The 14,119-nt window shown below is 44.4% G+C and overlaps 1 protein-coding gene across 1 annotated transcript; it reads left to right on the top strand.

Moving 5' to 3' along the window:
- The first annotated feature begins 278 nt into the window (after nucleotides 1–278).
- LOC121680553 (double C2-like domain-containing protein beta) lies at nucleotides 279–13,844 on the top strand. The gene is made up of 15 exons (XM_042059954.1): nucleotides 279–382; nucleotides 2,141–2,270; nucleotides 3,635–3,718; nucleotides 4,750–5,080; nucleotides 5,216–5,338; nucleotides 5,816–5,962; nucleotides 6,196–6,275; nucleotides 6,427–6,501; nucleotides 7,435–7,544; nucleotides 8,117–8,243; nucleotides 8,847–8,903; nucleotides 11,314–11,465; nucleotides 12,137–12,218; nucleotides 12,613–12,709; nucleotides 13,031–13,844. Exons 1-15 carry the CDS (start codon nucleotides 279–281, stop codon nucleotides 13,159–13,161), a joined length of 1,830 nt encoding a protein of 609 aa, XP_041915888.1. The 3' UTR covers nucleotides 13,162–13,844.
- Nucleotides 13,845–14,119: the final 275 nt, after the last annotated feature.

The following is a 14,119-nucleotide window of genomic DNA, read 5'->3' as shown; positions in this document are numbered from 1 at the left end:
TCTTCAGATGAGTGAGATACAGTATCAGCTGCTGTAGCGTTACGGTAGGATACGTGGTCATGGGTCATAGTCTGATCCCCCGGGTTTTTGTTTTTGGTACAGGTGACTTGAGGCATATCTGAAGTCAGTGGAAGCATTACTTGAGGCGTGTGTGAGGAGAGAATTTTGTGTGCTCTATATGTGTGTGTGTCTGTGTGTTTGAGGAGAAGTGAGACAGGTGTGTACTTTAGGTAGGTGTGTAAGTGTGTGAGTGTGTGAGAGAGAGAGAGAGATAGAGGATGGCGGTGTGTCAGGATGACCTGACTGAAGAGGAGAGAAGAATTATCAACGGGGTTCTACAACGAGCTGAGCAACTGGAGACACAGGAACAGCAACGCATCGGGTGAGGAAAGTGTGTGTACTGTATGTGTGTGTGTGTGGTGTGTCAGTGTGAGGGGGTTGTGTGAGGTGTGTGTGGTGTGTCAGTGTGAGGGGGTTGTGTGAGGTGTGTGTGGTTTGTCAGTGTGAGGTGTGTGTGTGTGTGTGTGTGTGTATGAGCGAGAGGGAGAGAGAGGGAAAGAGGAAGAATGGGCTGTAAAGGTGTGTGTGTGTGTGTGTGTGTGTACATATATGTGTGTGGGTGTGGGTGTGTGTGTGTGGGGGGGGGGGGGGGGGTGGGAGTGGGAGCAGATCTTCTGATTAAAGTGTGTCCTGCGCTAACCCTGGGTCACATGGAGAACGTGATGGGATGTGTTTGAGTTCCCCTACTGCACCCGGACGTTCAGCAGACTCATGAGGTGCAGACATAGGACACACGTTCAGCAGACTCATGAGGTGCAGACACAGGAGACACGTTCAGCAGACTCATGAGGTGCACAGACATAGAACACACGTTCAGCAGACTCATGAGGTGCAGAAACATAGGACACACGTTCAGCAGACTCATGAGGTGCAGAAACAGGACACACGTTCAGCAGACTCATGAGGTGCAGAAACAGGACACACGTTCAGCAGACTCATGAGGTGCACAGACACAGGAGACACGTTCAGCAGACTCATGAGGGGCACTGACTCAGGACACACGTTCAGCAGACACATGAGATGCACAGACATGCAGGAGACAAACCGCTGAACCTTGATGTTCTCAAACATGTTCTGCTAGTTTAGCCTCGACACCTCTCAGGCTTTTAAATGGGCATATGGGTGGGGGTGCAGCCTTCTGTTAAGCCCTGATACACACACACACACACACACACACACACACACACACACACACACACACACACACACACACATACACATACACACACATAAATAACAACAGCCTCTGGGAATGGAAAACGCCGAACAACAGACAGGCATCAGCAGACATCAGCTAATAGGACCTGACATCAGTGTTGGAAAGAAAACCTCCCTCCTGACCTTCTGTCCTTTTCCTGTGTGTGTGCGTGTGTGTGTGTGCGTGTGTGTATGTGTGTGTGTGCGTGTGTGTGTGTGTGTTTGTGCGTCTCTGTTCATGTGTGTGTGTGTGTGTGTGTGTGTGTGTGTGTGTGTGTACTGTATGTATGTGTGTGTGTGTGTGTGTACATACTGTATGTATGTGTGTGCGTGTGTGTATGTGTTTGTGCGTCTCTGTTCATGTGTGTGTGTGTGTGTGTGTGTATACGGTATGTGCGTGCTCTATATCTGTGGATATGTGTTTTTTTTACTTTGTTTGCATGCTTTTTTGTTTTGTTCTCATGGTGTGTTGCCAAAGTTATGCGACTGATTTTGTATGTGTGAGAATGTTTGTGTGTTTCTGTCTATGTATGTGTGTTTGGGCATCTCTGTTCATGTGTGTGTGTGTGTGTGTGTGTGTGTGTGTGTGTGTGTGTGTATACGTATACGGTATGTGTGTGTGTGTGTGTGTGTACTGTATGTATGTGTGTGTGTGTGTGTGTGTATCTGTGTACATACTGTATGTGTGTGTGTGTGTGTGTGTGTGAGTGTGTGAGTGTGTGTGGTGTCCGTCTGTAGACTGTGTGTGTGTATGTGTTGGTGGTGTGTGTGTGTGTGTGTCACAGGGTGTGTGTGTGGGGTGTGTCCGTCTGTAGGTGTGTGTGTGTATGTGTTGGTGGTGGTGTGTGTGTGTGTGTGATATGTCCATGTGTTGTTTTGGCAGGCGTCTGGAGCAGGAGCTGGACAGTGTGCGTCTGGCAGCTCATGGTGACGGCGTGTCCACCTGCCTGCTGTGTGCGGTGGCCTTCAGTGCCAGGGGACCAGCTGCTGTGGCCTGCGACCAGTGCACAAAGGTACAGGTGTACAAACTCACCTGGGTCACACCTGGCTTAGACACACCTGGGCTGGGTCAAACTCATCTGGACAGGGTCAAAATCACCTGGGCCGGGTCAAACTCATCTGGACAGGGTCAAAATCACCTTGGTGAGGTCAATCTCACCTGGCTTATACTCACCTGGGCTGGGTCGAATTTACCTGGGCGAGGGCAAACTCACCTGTCTGGGTGAACTTACCTGGGCTGGGTCAAACTCACCTGGGCTGGGTCAAACTCACCTGGGCTGGGTCAAACTTACCTGGGCTTGGTCAAACTCACCTGGGCAAGGTCAAAGTCACATTGGCAGGGTCAAACTCACCTAAGCAGGGTCAAAGTCAACCGGGCTGATTCAAACTCACCTGGGTGAGGTCAAAGTCACCTTGGCAGGGTCAAACTCACCTGGGCAGGGTCAAACTCACCTGGGCTGGGTCAAACTCACCTGGACTGGTTCAAACTCACCTTGGCAGGGTCAAACTCACCTTGGCTGGTTCAAACTCACCTTGGCTGGTTCAAACTCACCTTGGCAGGGTCAAACTCACCTTGGCTGGTTCAAACTCACCTTGGCAGGGTCAAACTCACCTGGGCTGGGTCAAACTCACCTGGGCTGGGGTAGACGCTACGTCCAGAGTATCCAGAGTGAGACCTGTATTCCATTGACATGTGATCTGTGTGGAAGAGTCTATCCCTGAGGCCTCATTACAGAAAAGTATCCTGTTGCCTTGTACAGAACAGTATCGAGTGCAATGAGCACATTTGTCTTGATAAGACTCATTAAAATAAGACTTCTTAAAATAAGTAAAAATGATCTTTTGAGACAGCACTAGGAAAGTGTCTTCATACTAAACCAATACCAAATAGATTTTTTGATCTTAATATAAGATTGATAAAACATGGTGAAATTATGAATTTATGGTTTGTGAGTTAAGATGATTTTGTGGTGAACCTCTCTGTAACATGTGTGTCTAGCTTCAAATGCGGGACACCCCCCACCCCCAAAAAAATGATATATATGAAATTAAAATGCTAATAATGATATTTTTATACACTTCATTGCAGAGATTGTGTGTGTTAGAGTGTGTGTGTGTGTGTGTGTGTGTGTGTGTGTGTGTGTGTGTGTGTGTGTGTGTGTGTGTGTGTGTTAGATTGTGTGTGTTGACCTAGACCTCCTCTGTAGTGTTTGTCTGTTTAACCACTCTTCTGTAGAATTTCTCTGTAATGAATTTGACTTGAATTTCCCCTGGGGATCAATAAAGTATCTATCTATCTATCTATCTATCTATCTAGTTTGTGTGTGTGTGTGTGTGTGTGTGTGTGTGTGTGTTTACTAATTCCTCTTCTCTGTAGTGGGTGTGTACACAGTGTGGTCTTCAGCGGACACGAGGCTCGCGGGCAGTGTGGTTCTGCAGGATCTGCAGTGAGGAGGAGGAGGTGAGGAGGAAGAGGAGTACACACTACTGAACACACACACACACACACTTAACACACACACACACTAAAGTCAAGTCAAGTTTATTTATATAGCGCATTTCATACACAGAGGTCATTCAATGTGCTTTACATAAACAAAACCAAACAATAATAACAAATAAAAGCATAGAAGGGCAATACAGTCAAAGAATAGTTCAAAAGGTAAAGATCATAATAAAAAGAAAACATAAAACACACAAGGTAAAATCATTTAAAACTAAAGAATAATTAGTAAGCAAAAACCCCCCAAAAAACAAAGGCAAAAGTAGAAAAAAGTAATAAAAGTAATAAAAGACAAGGTAGAATAATTATCAAGGCAGATTCAGAATTTGTAACTCAGCACAGTTAGCAGAAAGCATCTGAGAACAGTTGGGTCTTAAGTCTAGATTTAAAACTGTCTACAGTTGGGGCCTTTTTGATGTCATCCGAAAGTTGGTTCCAGAGCTGAGCCGCATAGCAGCTAAAAGCTGCTTCACCATGTTTAGTTCTAACAGTAGGTTTTACTATCAGGTTTTTCACCTGGGACCTGAGAGGAGAAGGTGTGTACTGCTGAAGCATGTCTTAGGTCCTGCTCCATTTACTGATTTATAAACAAGCAGTAGTACTTTAAAGTCAATTCTGTGACTTACTGGAAGCCAGTGCAGGGATTTAAGAATTGGAGTAATGTGGTCAGTTCTTTAAGTTTTTGTTAGATTCCTAGCTGCTGCATTTTGTATCACCTGAAGCTGTTTAATAGTCTTTTTAGGAACATACTTAACTCACATTACTGATCACACACTACTGATCACACAGTAATGAACACACGTTTGTCTGAAATAATGTTAAATGTTATTGATGTTAAACTTCACCGATATTTAGCAGTTATTTTTATCCAAAGCGACGCAGACTCAACAGCAGGTTCTGGAATTAAACCCGGGTCAACAGTTTGCCAGTCGTTGACATTACTGCTATTTTCATATACTGTATGTGCCTAACATGTGCGTCTCCTTCAGGTATCGAGGAGATCTGGAGCCTGGTTCTTCAGGGGACAGACTAAGAAGGCATTGGCACCGGCTCCATCTGTCCCAGCACCTGCAGACTCCAGTACCCCAACCAGATACGCTGATGCCACTCACACAGAACCAGATGACCCACCCATAGACTCCAGAGCGCCCCCTTCAGGCACAGTAGCCCCAGCCGCAGACTTTAGGGTCCAGAGTCACCCCCCTGCAGTGACCGAGTCGCCTGTGTGCCCAGGGTCTGTGCACGAACAGTGTGCACGTGAGGAGCACATAGGTCAGAAGCGTGCACGTGAGGAGTGTGTACACTTGCCAGATGCCCAAGGTAGGCCGGTTAAGCCATGACGGCATCAGCTTAAACGGAAAATATTAACGCTATGTTCAAGGTTTAACAGTGTGTGTGTGTGTGTGTGTGTGTGTGTGTGTGTGTGTGTGTGTGTGTGTGTCTGTGTTTAATCAGAAATGAGACCTCATGAACAGGTCACAGGTGTTCAACAACATATCCGAGCTGTGTCAGAGGTAGAGTACCATGGCAACACTCAGTCAGATGAGGGAAACGTTGGAGACTCAACCCTGATCACAGGTAAGACCTGAGACAGACACCAAGCCTACACTCATACTCACACTCACACTCACACTCTCACTCACACCTGTGTAATTAAGCAATAAGCCCCGTGAGGACATAGGTTCCAGTGAGGACGTTTAGAACAGAAAATAAAGGCACAGCAATGAGAAATGTAGTGGTTTTATCATAGATAACCATAGAGTTAAATAAAGGCACAGCAATTAGAAATGTAGTGGTTTTATCATAGATAACCATAGAATTAAATAAAGGCACAGCAATGAGAAATGAAGTGTTTTTTTCATAGATAACCATAGAGTTAAATAAAGGCACAACAATGAGAAATGTAGTGGTTTATTCATAAATAACCATAGAGTTACCCGAGTATCAATTCGTGAGTTATTCTGTGACGTATCGTGATGTTATAGATTTGTGAGTTACTCAGCGAAGTATTGTGACCGTTTCAATTCGTGCTTCCCCTCCTGATGCCTCGTACAGGACAAGGAGGCCCCCTCCTGGCAGAAGCATCTCCATCTCTGCCTGTGTTACCAGGGAAACAGAGCCCCGCCCCTCCTTCAGGCCCGCCGCAGCCACCACCACCGCCCGCTGCAGAAGAGGCAGACGGCTACGACTCCGACGACACCCGTAAGACACCAGTGATTATGAACATCTTCAGGGAAACCAAGAGTCAGTTAAATATTAATACCATGTTAGATAGATAGATGGATGGATTGGCGGATGGATGGATGGATGGATGCTTTATTGATCCCCAAGGGGAAATCATTTAACAAACCAAGAGTGTGTTAAATATAATCTGATGGAGTGGAATGAGGCTTGATGAATCACACTGTTGCACCTGACCTGTTCACCTGCTTTAGCAACTCTGGGCTGTTTGGAGTTCAGTCTGCTGTATGAAGGGGAGACCAGCAGTCTACACTGCAGCATCATCAAAGCCAAGGTCGTGTGCCATCTATCACACACACACACACACACACACACACACACACACACACACACACACATACACACACAGATGCAGACATTGCACTATTTGATTGAAAAATGAGCCTGAGGTCTTCTATGAGACTGTTTTGTGGTATTTCCTGCAGGGCCTGAAGCCAATGGACTCCAATGGGCTCGCTGACCCCTACGTCAAGCTGCACCTGCTGCCTGGGGCCAGTAAGGTAGGTGATGACCGTCAGGTGGAACCAATCACCTGTGAACTGTGGCCAATCACCGGTGAGGTAAAACCAATTACCAATAATGTGTGGCCAATCACCAATGAGGTGTGACCTATCACTAGAGAGAAGTAACCAATCACCAGGGAGGTAGGACCAATAAATAGTGACAAGTGACCAATCACCACTGAGGTTTGACCAATCATTGGTGAGCAATGGCCAATCACTACTGAAGAGAGACCGCCATCAGTGTGAGTGGGAATGTGAATGCGCGAATGTGAGGCAGTACTCTGTAAAACGCATTGAGTGCTCGGTGGAGTAGGCAGATGCTATATACTGTAAATGCAGTCTATTTACCATAATAAAATATAACTGCAGTCCATTTGCCATAATAAAATATAACTGCAGTCCATTTACCATATTAAAGTGTCCTGGAGGAGACAGAACTGTTTGGTGCCTCTGAGGCTGGACCAATCAGGGTAGCAGGGTATTATGGTGATGCAGAGGAAGTAACTGAACTGAAAGTTATGATAGAAACCGTCACCTTTCTTTCTTACTTACCTTCTTTCTCTCTCTCTCTCTCCCTCTCTCTCCATCCCTGACCTTCCTCTGTCTTTCTCTCTCTCTCTCTCTCTCTCTCTCTCTCTCCCTCCTTCATCCCCGGGCCTCCCTCTGCCTTTCTTTCTCTCTCTCTCTCTCCCTCTCTCTCCATCCCCGGCCTTCCTCTGTCTTTCTCTCTCTCTCTCTCTCTCCCTCTCTCTCCCACCTTCATCCCCGAGCCTCCCTCTGCCTTTCTTTCTCTCTCTCTCTATTTCTTTCTTTCTCTCTCTCTCTCTCTCTCGCTCCCTCTCCCTCTTTCTCTCCCTCTCTCTCCCACCTCCATCCCCGGGCTTGCCTCTGTCTTTCTTTCTCTCTGTCACTCTCTGATTGTTTCTCCAGGCCAACAAGCTGCGCACTAAAACAAAGAAGAATACGCTCAACCCCGTCTGGAACGAGACTCTAGTTTACCATGGCATTACTGGTGACGATCTGCAGCGTCGAACGCTCAGGTGAAACAGCACCTGCAGGATTAAGCACTCAGCAACGTGCTGCATCACTCCTATAGAACATGACCTCCCACACCTGCAGTGCAAAACATTTACACTAAAGAATGGCATCAGATTAAACCCATCCTCGAAGTCTAACCCAACCATCAGACTTATTACCACTCCTCAGACTGGAGGGCCGCTCACACCAGGAACGATAACGATAAAAGATAACTCTAACTCAGATAACTCAACTCTAACTCTAACTGAGATAACTAAACTCTAACTCAGATAACTGAACTCTAACTCTCTGATTGGCTATCAGCTTTTTATCATTCTCAAAATCGCTCTGAAAGTGATCCCCAGCGATATTGTTCTTCATGTTGTTATCGCTATAGTTTATGTGTGGACATTTATCATTCGCCTAGATTTCTAGAGAAATACTTTTTTGCCATTATAATTATAGTTATTGTTCTTGGTTTGAACAGTTAAAAGCTATTCCTAAAGAAAGGCAAGCGCCCACATCAGACTAATCACAGCTATTAGTCCAACTTCAGCTATAAGACCATGTAAGCGAGTATTGTGTTGCTCTTTAGGCTGTCCGTGAGTGACGAAGACAGGTTTGGCCATAACGAATTCATTGGCGAAACCAGAGTCGCTCTGAAGAAGCTCAAGCACAACCAGAAGAAGGATTACAGTGTATGTCTGGAGAGGGTCATCCCGGTAAGAGTGTGTGTGTGTTTGTGTGTGTGTGTGCGCGTGTTCGTGTTTGTGTGCGTGTGCGTGTGCGTGTGCCTGTGCGTGTGCGTGTGTGTGTATGTGTGTGAGACTCAGCACTTGGACCTGGTAAGAAAGTGTGTGTGTGTCCTGGTGAGATAGTGTGTGTGTCCTGGTAAGATAGTGTGTGTGTGTGTCCTAGTAAGTCTGTGTATGTGTTCTGATGAGACTGTATGTGTGTCCTGGTGAGATAGTGTGTGTGTCCTGGTAAGACTGTGTGTGTGTGTCCTGGTAAGATACTGTGTGTGTGTGTGTGTCCTAGTAAGTCTGTGTGCGTGTGTTCTGATGAGACTGTATGTGTGTCCTGGTGAGATACTGTAGTGTGTGTATGTCCTGGTAAGACTGTGTGTGTGTCCTGGTGAGATAGTGTGTGTGTTTGTGTCCTAGTGAGATAGTGTGTGTTTGTGTCCTGGTAAGATAGTGTGTGTGTCCTGGTGAGATAGTGTGTGTGTGTCCTGGTAAGACTGTGTGTGTGTCCTAGTAAGACTGTGTGTGTTACTGTAACACATTGTATCTTTCTGTGTGTATGTGTGCATGTGTATTCCATAGGTTAAGAGGACAGCAGTTGGCGGTTCTGTCCGAGGCATGGCTCTATATGATGACACGGTAAAACCTAATATACACACACACACACAAATCTGTGAGAAGTTCCTCAACTTCTTCATCGATAAAATTGACAAAATAAAATCTCAAATCTCACCTCCAGATTTGGATCCCTCAGTGATAGAACTTTCACCTAGCTGCCTCCAACAGTTTCAGGCTATATCTTCCTCCCAGCTTTCTGAGGTTGTCTCCCATATGAAATCTACATCCTGCCACTTAGATGTTTTACCTGCACGCCTTTTTAAAGAAGTTTTTACCATCATCTGCCCTCTTGTATTGGCCATAATTAATCACTCACTAACCAATGGAGTGGTCCAATTCTCTTAGCAGTTGATTCTGGATCTTGCGCCCTCTTGGTGCTTGTTGATCTGAGTGCAGCATTTGACACCATTGACCATAACATCCTATTAAAACGCTTGGAGGATGAAGTTGGTCTCCAGGGTTCTGTTCTGCAATGGTTCTCTTCTTATCTTAGTGATAGATCATTTTCAGTTAGTTTAGGCAATTTCTCCTCTTCCTCTGCCCTTATAAAGTGTGGTGTTCCTCAGGGTTCCATTTTGGGCCCTCTTTTATTCTCTCTTTATATGCTACCCCTTGGCTCAATTTTTAAAAAGTATAACATTCAGTATCACTGCTATGCAGATGACACTCAGTTTTACCTGCCTGTTAACACTAATGGCATTTGTTCTTTGGAGAATATTTTTAATTGTCTCAGTGACATCAAATGCTGGATGGCAAGAAATTTTCTTCAACTGAACGAAAGTAAAACTGATATAATTATTTTTGGCCCTCCAAGTGATGTTTCTATCTTGAAAAATGCACTAGGACCTCTCTCTGCAAACTGCCACAGTGAAGTAAAGAATCTTGGGGTTTTCTTTGACTCCTCTTTAAATTTTAATAAGAAAATAAATAGTGTGGTCAAAGGCAGCTTTTTCCAGTTAAGAACCATTGCAAAACTGAAGCCCTTTTTGTCCTTCTCCGATCTTGAAACTCTTATACATGCTTTCATAACATCTAGACTAGATTATTGTAATTCATTATATGCAGGCCTGACCCACTCCACTCTCAACAGACTTCAGCTAGTTCAAAATGCAGCAGCTAGATTATTAAGTGGCTCTAAGAAACGTGAGCATATAACTCCTGTGTTGGCTAAGCTGCACTGGTTACCTGTGGAGCACAGAGTTAAGTTTAAAATTTTACTTTTTGTCTTCAAAGCCCTCAGTGGTTTGGCACCTAGTTACATAGGTGACCTACTAATTCCTTACAGCACTCCAAGATCACTTAGGTCTTCATCTCAGAATCTTCTCTATATCCCCAAAACACGCCTTAAGACTAAGGGTGATAGAGCCTTCTCTGTTGTTGCCCCCCAACTCTGGAATAGTCTACCTGTACATATTAAGTCCTCTCCAACCTGGACTGCTTTAAGTCTAACTTAAAGACTTTCATTTTCTCCCAAGCTTTTAATCTACCTTAATACCCCCCCCCCCCCCCCCACACACACACACACACACACTCTTTATTCTTTATTTTATTTTTGACCAATTTGTTTATTATTTCAATTATTTATTTATTTTCCCCCCATGTTATATTGTTGTTGTACCATTGTCATTGTTTTATGTTTGTTTGTAAGCACTTTGGTTCAACTCAGTTGTTTTTAAATGTGCTATAGAAATAAAGTTGACTTGACTTGACTTGACACACACACACACAACACACAACACACAACACACAACACACAACAAACACACACACACACACAAACACATGGGAATTAGGTGGTTTATCACTGGTATGCCATTTTACTACGTGAAAGTAAAAGGTTGATTAGATCTGGGATTTAGTTCAAGTACCGGTAGTTTGTTGTCATGTACTCATAAAATAAATAAAATAAATAAGTAATGAAATTCTTGTGCTCAAGAGCCAGCTCAACTTTAAAGAATAATTTAAAAGTAGTAATTAAAAAGTTGTATGGGGGTATGGTGTGTGTCTGTGTGTGTGTGGGTGGGCGTAATATGTGTGTGTGTGTGTGTGTGTGTATTGATAGATAGCCTTGGATAGATAGCCTGCATTGCCCACCCCTGTGTATTAGATTAGATGTCTCTTTGGACAAAGGCGTCTGCCAAATCCCATAACCATAACCATAACCATAAGATTAGATAGTTGTGTAAACCTTAGGAAAAGTAAAGATGGTGAGTCTCTCTGTGTGTTTGTGCGTGTATGTATTTGTGTGTGTGTGCGTGTGCGTGTGTGTCTACGTGTGTGTGTGTGTGGATGCACGTGTGTGTGTCTACATGTGTGTTTGCGTGCATGTGTGTGTGTGTGCGTGTGTGTGTGTGTGTGTGCGTGTGTGTGTCTACGTGCGTGTGTGTGCGTGTATGTGTGTGTGTGTGTGTGTCTACGTGTTTGTGTGTAGGTGACAGAGGGGGCAGAGGCGGAAGAAAGGGGGCGTGTCCTAGTGTCTCTGACCTACAGCAGTAAGAAAGGGGAGCTTCAGGTGGGAGTCATCCGCTGCGCTCACCTGATCGCCATGGACGCCAACGGCTACTCCGACCCCTTCATCAAAATGTAGGTGCTCAGCATTCAACCAGACCTCAAGAGATAATCCATTACACCAACATACAGATTATCCAACACACCAACACACAGATAATCCAACACACCAACACACAGACAATCCAAAACACCAACACACAGATTATCCACCACACCAACACACATATAATCCACCACACCAACACACAGATAATCCAACACACCAACACACAGATTATCCACCACACCAACACACAGATTATCCACCACACCAACACACAGATAATCCAACACACCAATACACAGATTATCCACCACACCAACACACAGATTATCCATCACACCAACACACAGATTATCCACCACACCAACACACAGATAATCTAACACACCAACACACAGATTATCCATTATACTAACACACAGATTATCCATTATACTAACACAGAGATTATCCATTATATGAAGACAGAGATTATTCATTGTGCTAGCTATTACACACACATAATAGCCTGTATTGCCCACCCCTGTGCATTAACCTCATAGCTGAAGAACTTTTGCAAAATCAGTGTATAAACCTCAGTGTGTTCTCCTCATGTTCTGGTATTCATGTGTGTGTTGTGTTGTGTTGTGTTGTGTTGTGTTGTGTGTGTGTGTGTGTGTGTGTGTGTGTGTGTGGGTGTGTGTGGGTGTGTGTGGAGCAGTTGTTTGCAGCCTGACATGGGGAAGAAAGGCAAACGGAAGACTCAGATAAAGAAGAAGACTCTGAACCCTGAATTTAATGAGGTCTCAAACACACACACACACACACAAACACACACACACACACACAAACACACACACACACACACACACACACACACACACACACCTGCACACACACACACACACGTGCCATGTAGTTAATGAACCAATGTGTCAGCATGCCATGTTTTAGCAGATACACATACTGATGTAATGGTGCACGTGTGCCATGTCATGATGGGTTTCAATGCCATCTGTGAGTAAAGTTGCTGGTTAATTGACCAGAGGGCCTGATTTGCATCCAGGTCGTAGTTTGGTAAATAGATGACCTGCCAGGTCGTAGTTTGGTAAATAGATGACCTGGAGTGAAGGAAATGGTGCCTGTCCCGATAGATACTGTAGAGCTGCAGGCTTAATGGTAGGTGTCTATTTGCAGGATTTCAGTTTTGAGGTCAAACACGGTGACCTGGCCAAGAAGACACTGGACATATCTGTCTGGGACTATGACCGCGGCTCGGCCAATGATTTCATCGGTAAGACTTCATATGTGTTCAGAAAGCATTGGGCTCTGCTCGCCGAGTGAGTGTGACAAGAGCCGTGTTATGAGTCAAGAGAGCAGTGTATTGTGTCTATTAAAGGCACTGTAAGTAATTCTAAGTGATTTCTAACCCAGAACACTTTTTGTCACATTTAGTGAATATGATATCATGATATACTAGCTTTCCATTCTGTGACTACACTGTAAAAAAAAACAGAGCCTTTTGCCACCTGGACAATTCATTTTTGCCAGAGTTCTGCGAGTTCTGATTGGGTTCTCAGATGTTGGTGGGTTCTCTGGTTCTCTGGCCCTGCAGGTGGTTGTCAGCTGGGCATCTCTGCTAAAGGGGAATGTCTGAAGCACTGGTACGAGTGTCTGAAGAACAAAGACCAGCGGATTGAGCGCTGGCACGTGCTCCTCAACAACCAGCAGCCGCTCAGCGACTGAGAAGTCCTCTCCCTACATCCTCAGAGACGGATAAGTCCTCTCCCTACATCCTCAGAGACGGATAAGTCCTCTCCCTACATCCTCAGAGACGGATAAGTCCTCTCCCTACATCCTCAGCGACTGAGAAGTCATCTCCCTACATCCTCAAAGACTAAGAAGTCCTCTCCCTACATCCTCAGAGACTGTTAAGTCCTCTCCCTACATCCTCAGAGACTGATAAGTCCTCTCCCTACAACCTCACTGATAAGTCCTCTTCCTAGAGATGACACCTGACTCGTAGCTGTGCTCCAGTCAGATGTTAGAGATGAAACTTGACCTCTCACTGTGCTCCAATCATACTGCAGAGATGATGTTTGATTCATCTTTCTGTTCCACCCTGTTACCATATTTTTCCATTCCGACCTTTTATCAATTAAGCTTCAGTAATGTTATATCATTCCTCAGATAACACAGATCTCCTTGATTAGTGAATTGTGAATCAAAGCAGTTTGTGGACAGTCATGTTTCTGATATGTTTTGAGATATTTTGTGAATCAGTTAAACGGTAACAATGTCATGGCTTGAACCTGCATTCCAAAAACAGTGGCCATTTTGGTTTTCACTGCATGGGTTGAATTTGTCGTCTTATCAAATATAGCAGGATGTTGTTTTGTTTTGACTTTTGTAACGCAACCTTGAGTTTGAGAAAGGTGTTGTATATAGATATGATTTTATTTATTATAAATTAGTATTATTATTTATGTGCATGATACTTAAAGCAGTTACTTATCATGTAATTAATACAATCCATACATGTATATGAATGATAGTATTGTTTTAATCTCTACCTATAACTGATCTCTAACTAACTCTGGTGACTACAACAGCAACCAGTGTCACTCAATTAGACTAATAAATGCGACCAAGGTTATTGTGAAATTATACTTAACTGAATAATCAGTTAAAGTAGAAATCCAAT

The sequence above is a fragment of the Alosa sapidissima genome, chromosome 13, assembly GCF_018492685.1.
Source record: "Alosa sapidissima isolate fAloSap1 chromosome 13, fAloSap1.pri, whole genome shotgun sequence".
Taxonomy (NCBI): domain Eukaryota; kingdom Metazoa; phylum Chordata; class Actinopteri; order Clupeiformes; family Clupeidae; genus Alosa; species Alosa sapidissima.
This window is presented reverse-complemented; position numbering and strand designations above follow the sequence as displayed.

Bases quoted from the DNA above. Each gene is read 5' to 3' on its own strand.
- LOC121680553 (XM_042059954.1), top strand. From the start codon at position 279: ATGGCGGTGTGTCAGGATGACCTGACTGAAGAGGAGAGAAGAATTATC. The intron at 5,081-5,215 runs GTAGGCCGGTTA...GTGTTTAATCAG, and splicing joins ACACTTGCCAGATGCCCAAG to AAATGAGACCTCATGAACAG. The intron at 11,466-12,136 runs GTAGGTGCTCAG...TGTGTGGAGCAG, and splicing joins TCCGACCCCTTCATCAAAAT to TTGTTTGCAGCCTGACATGG.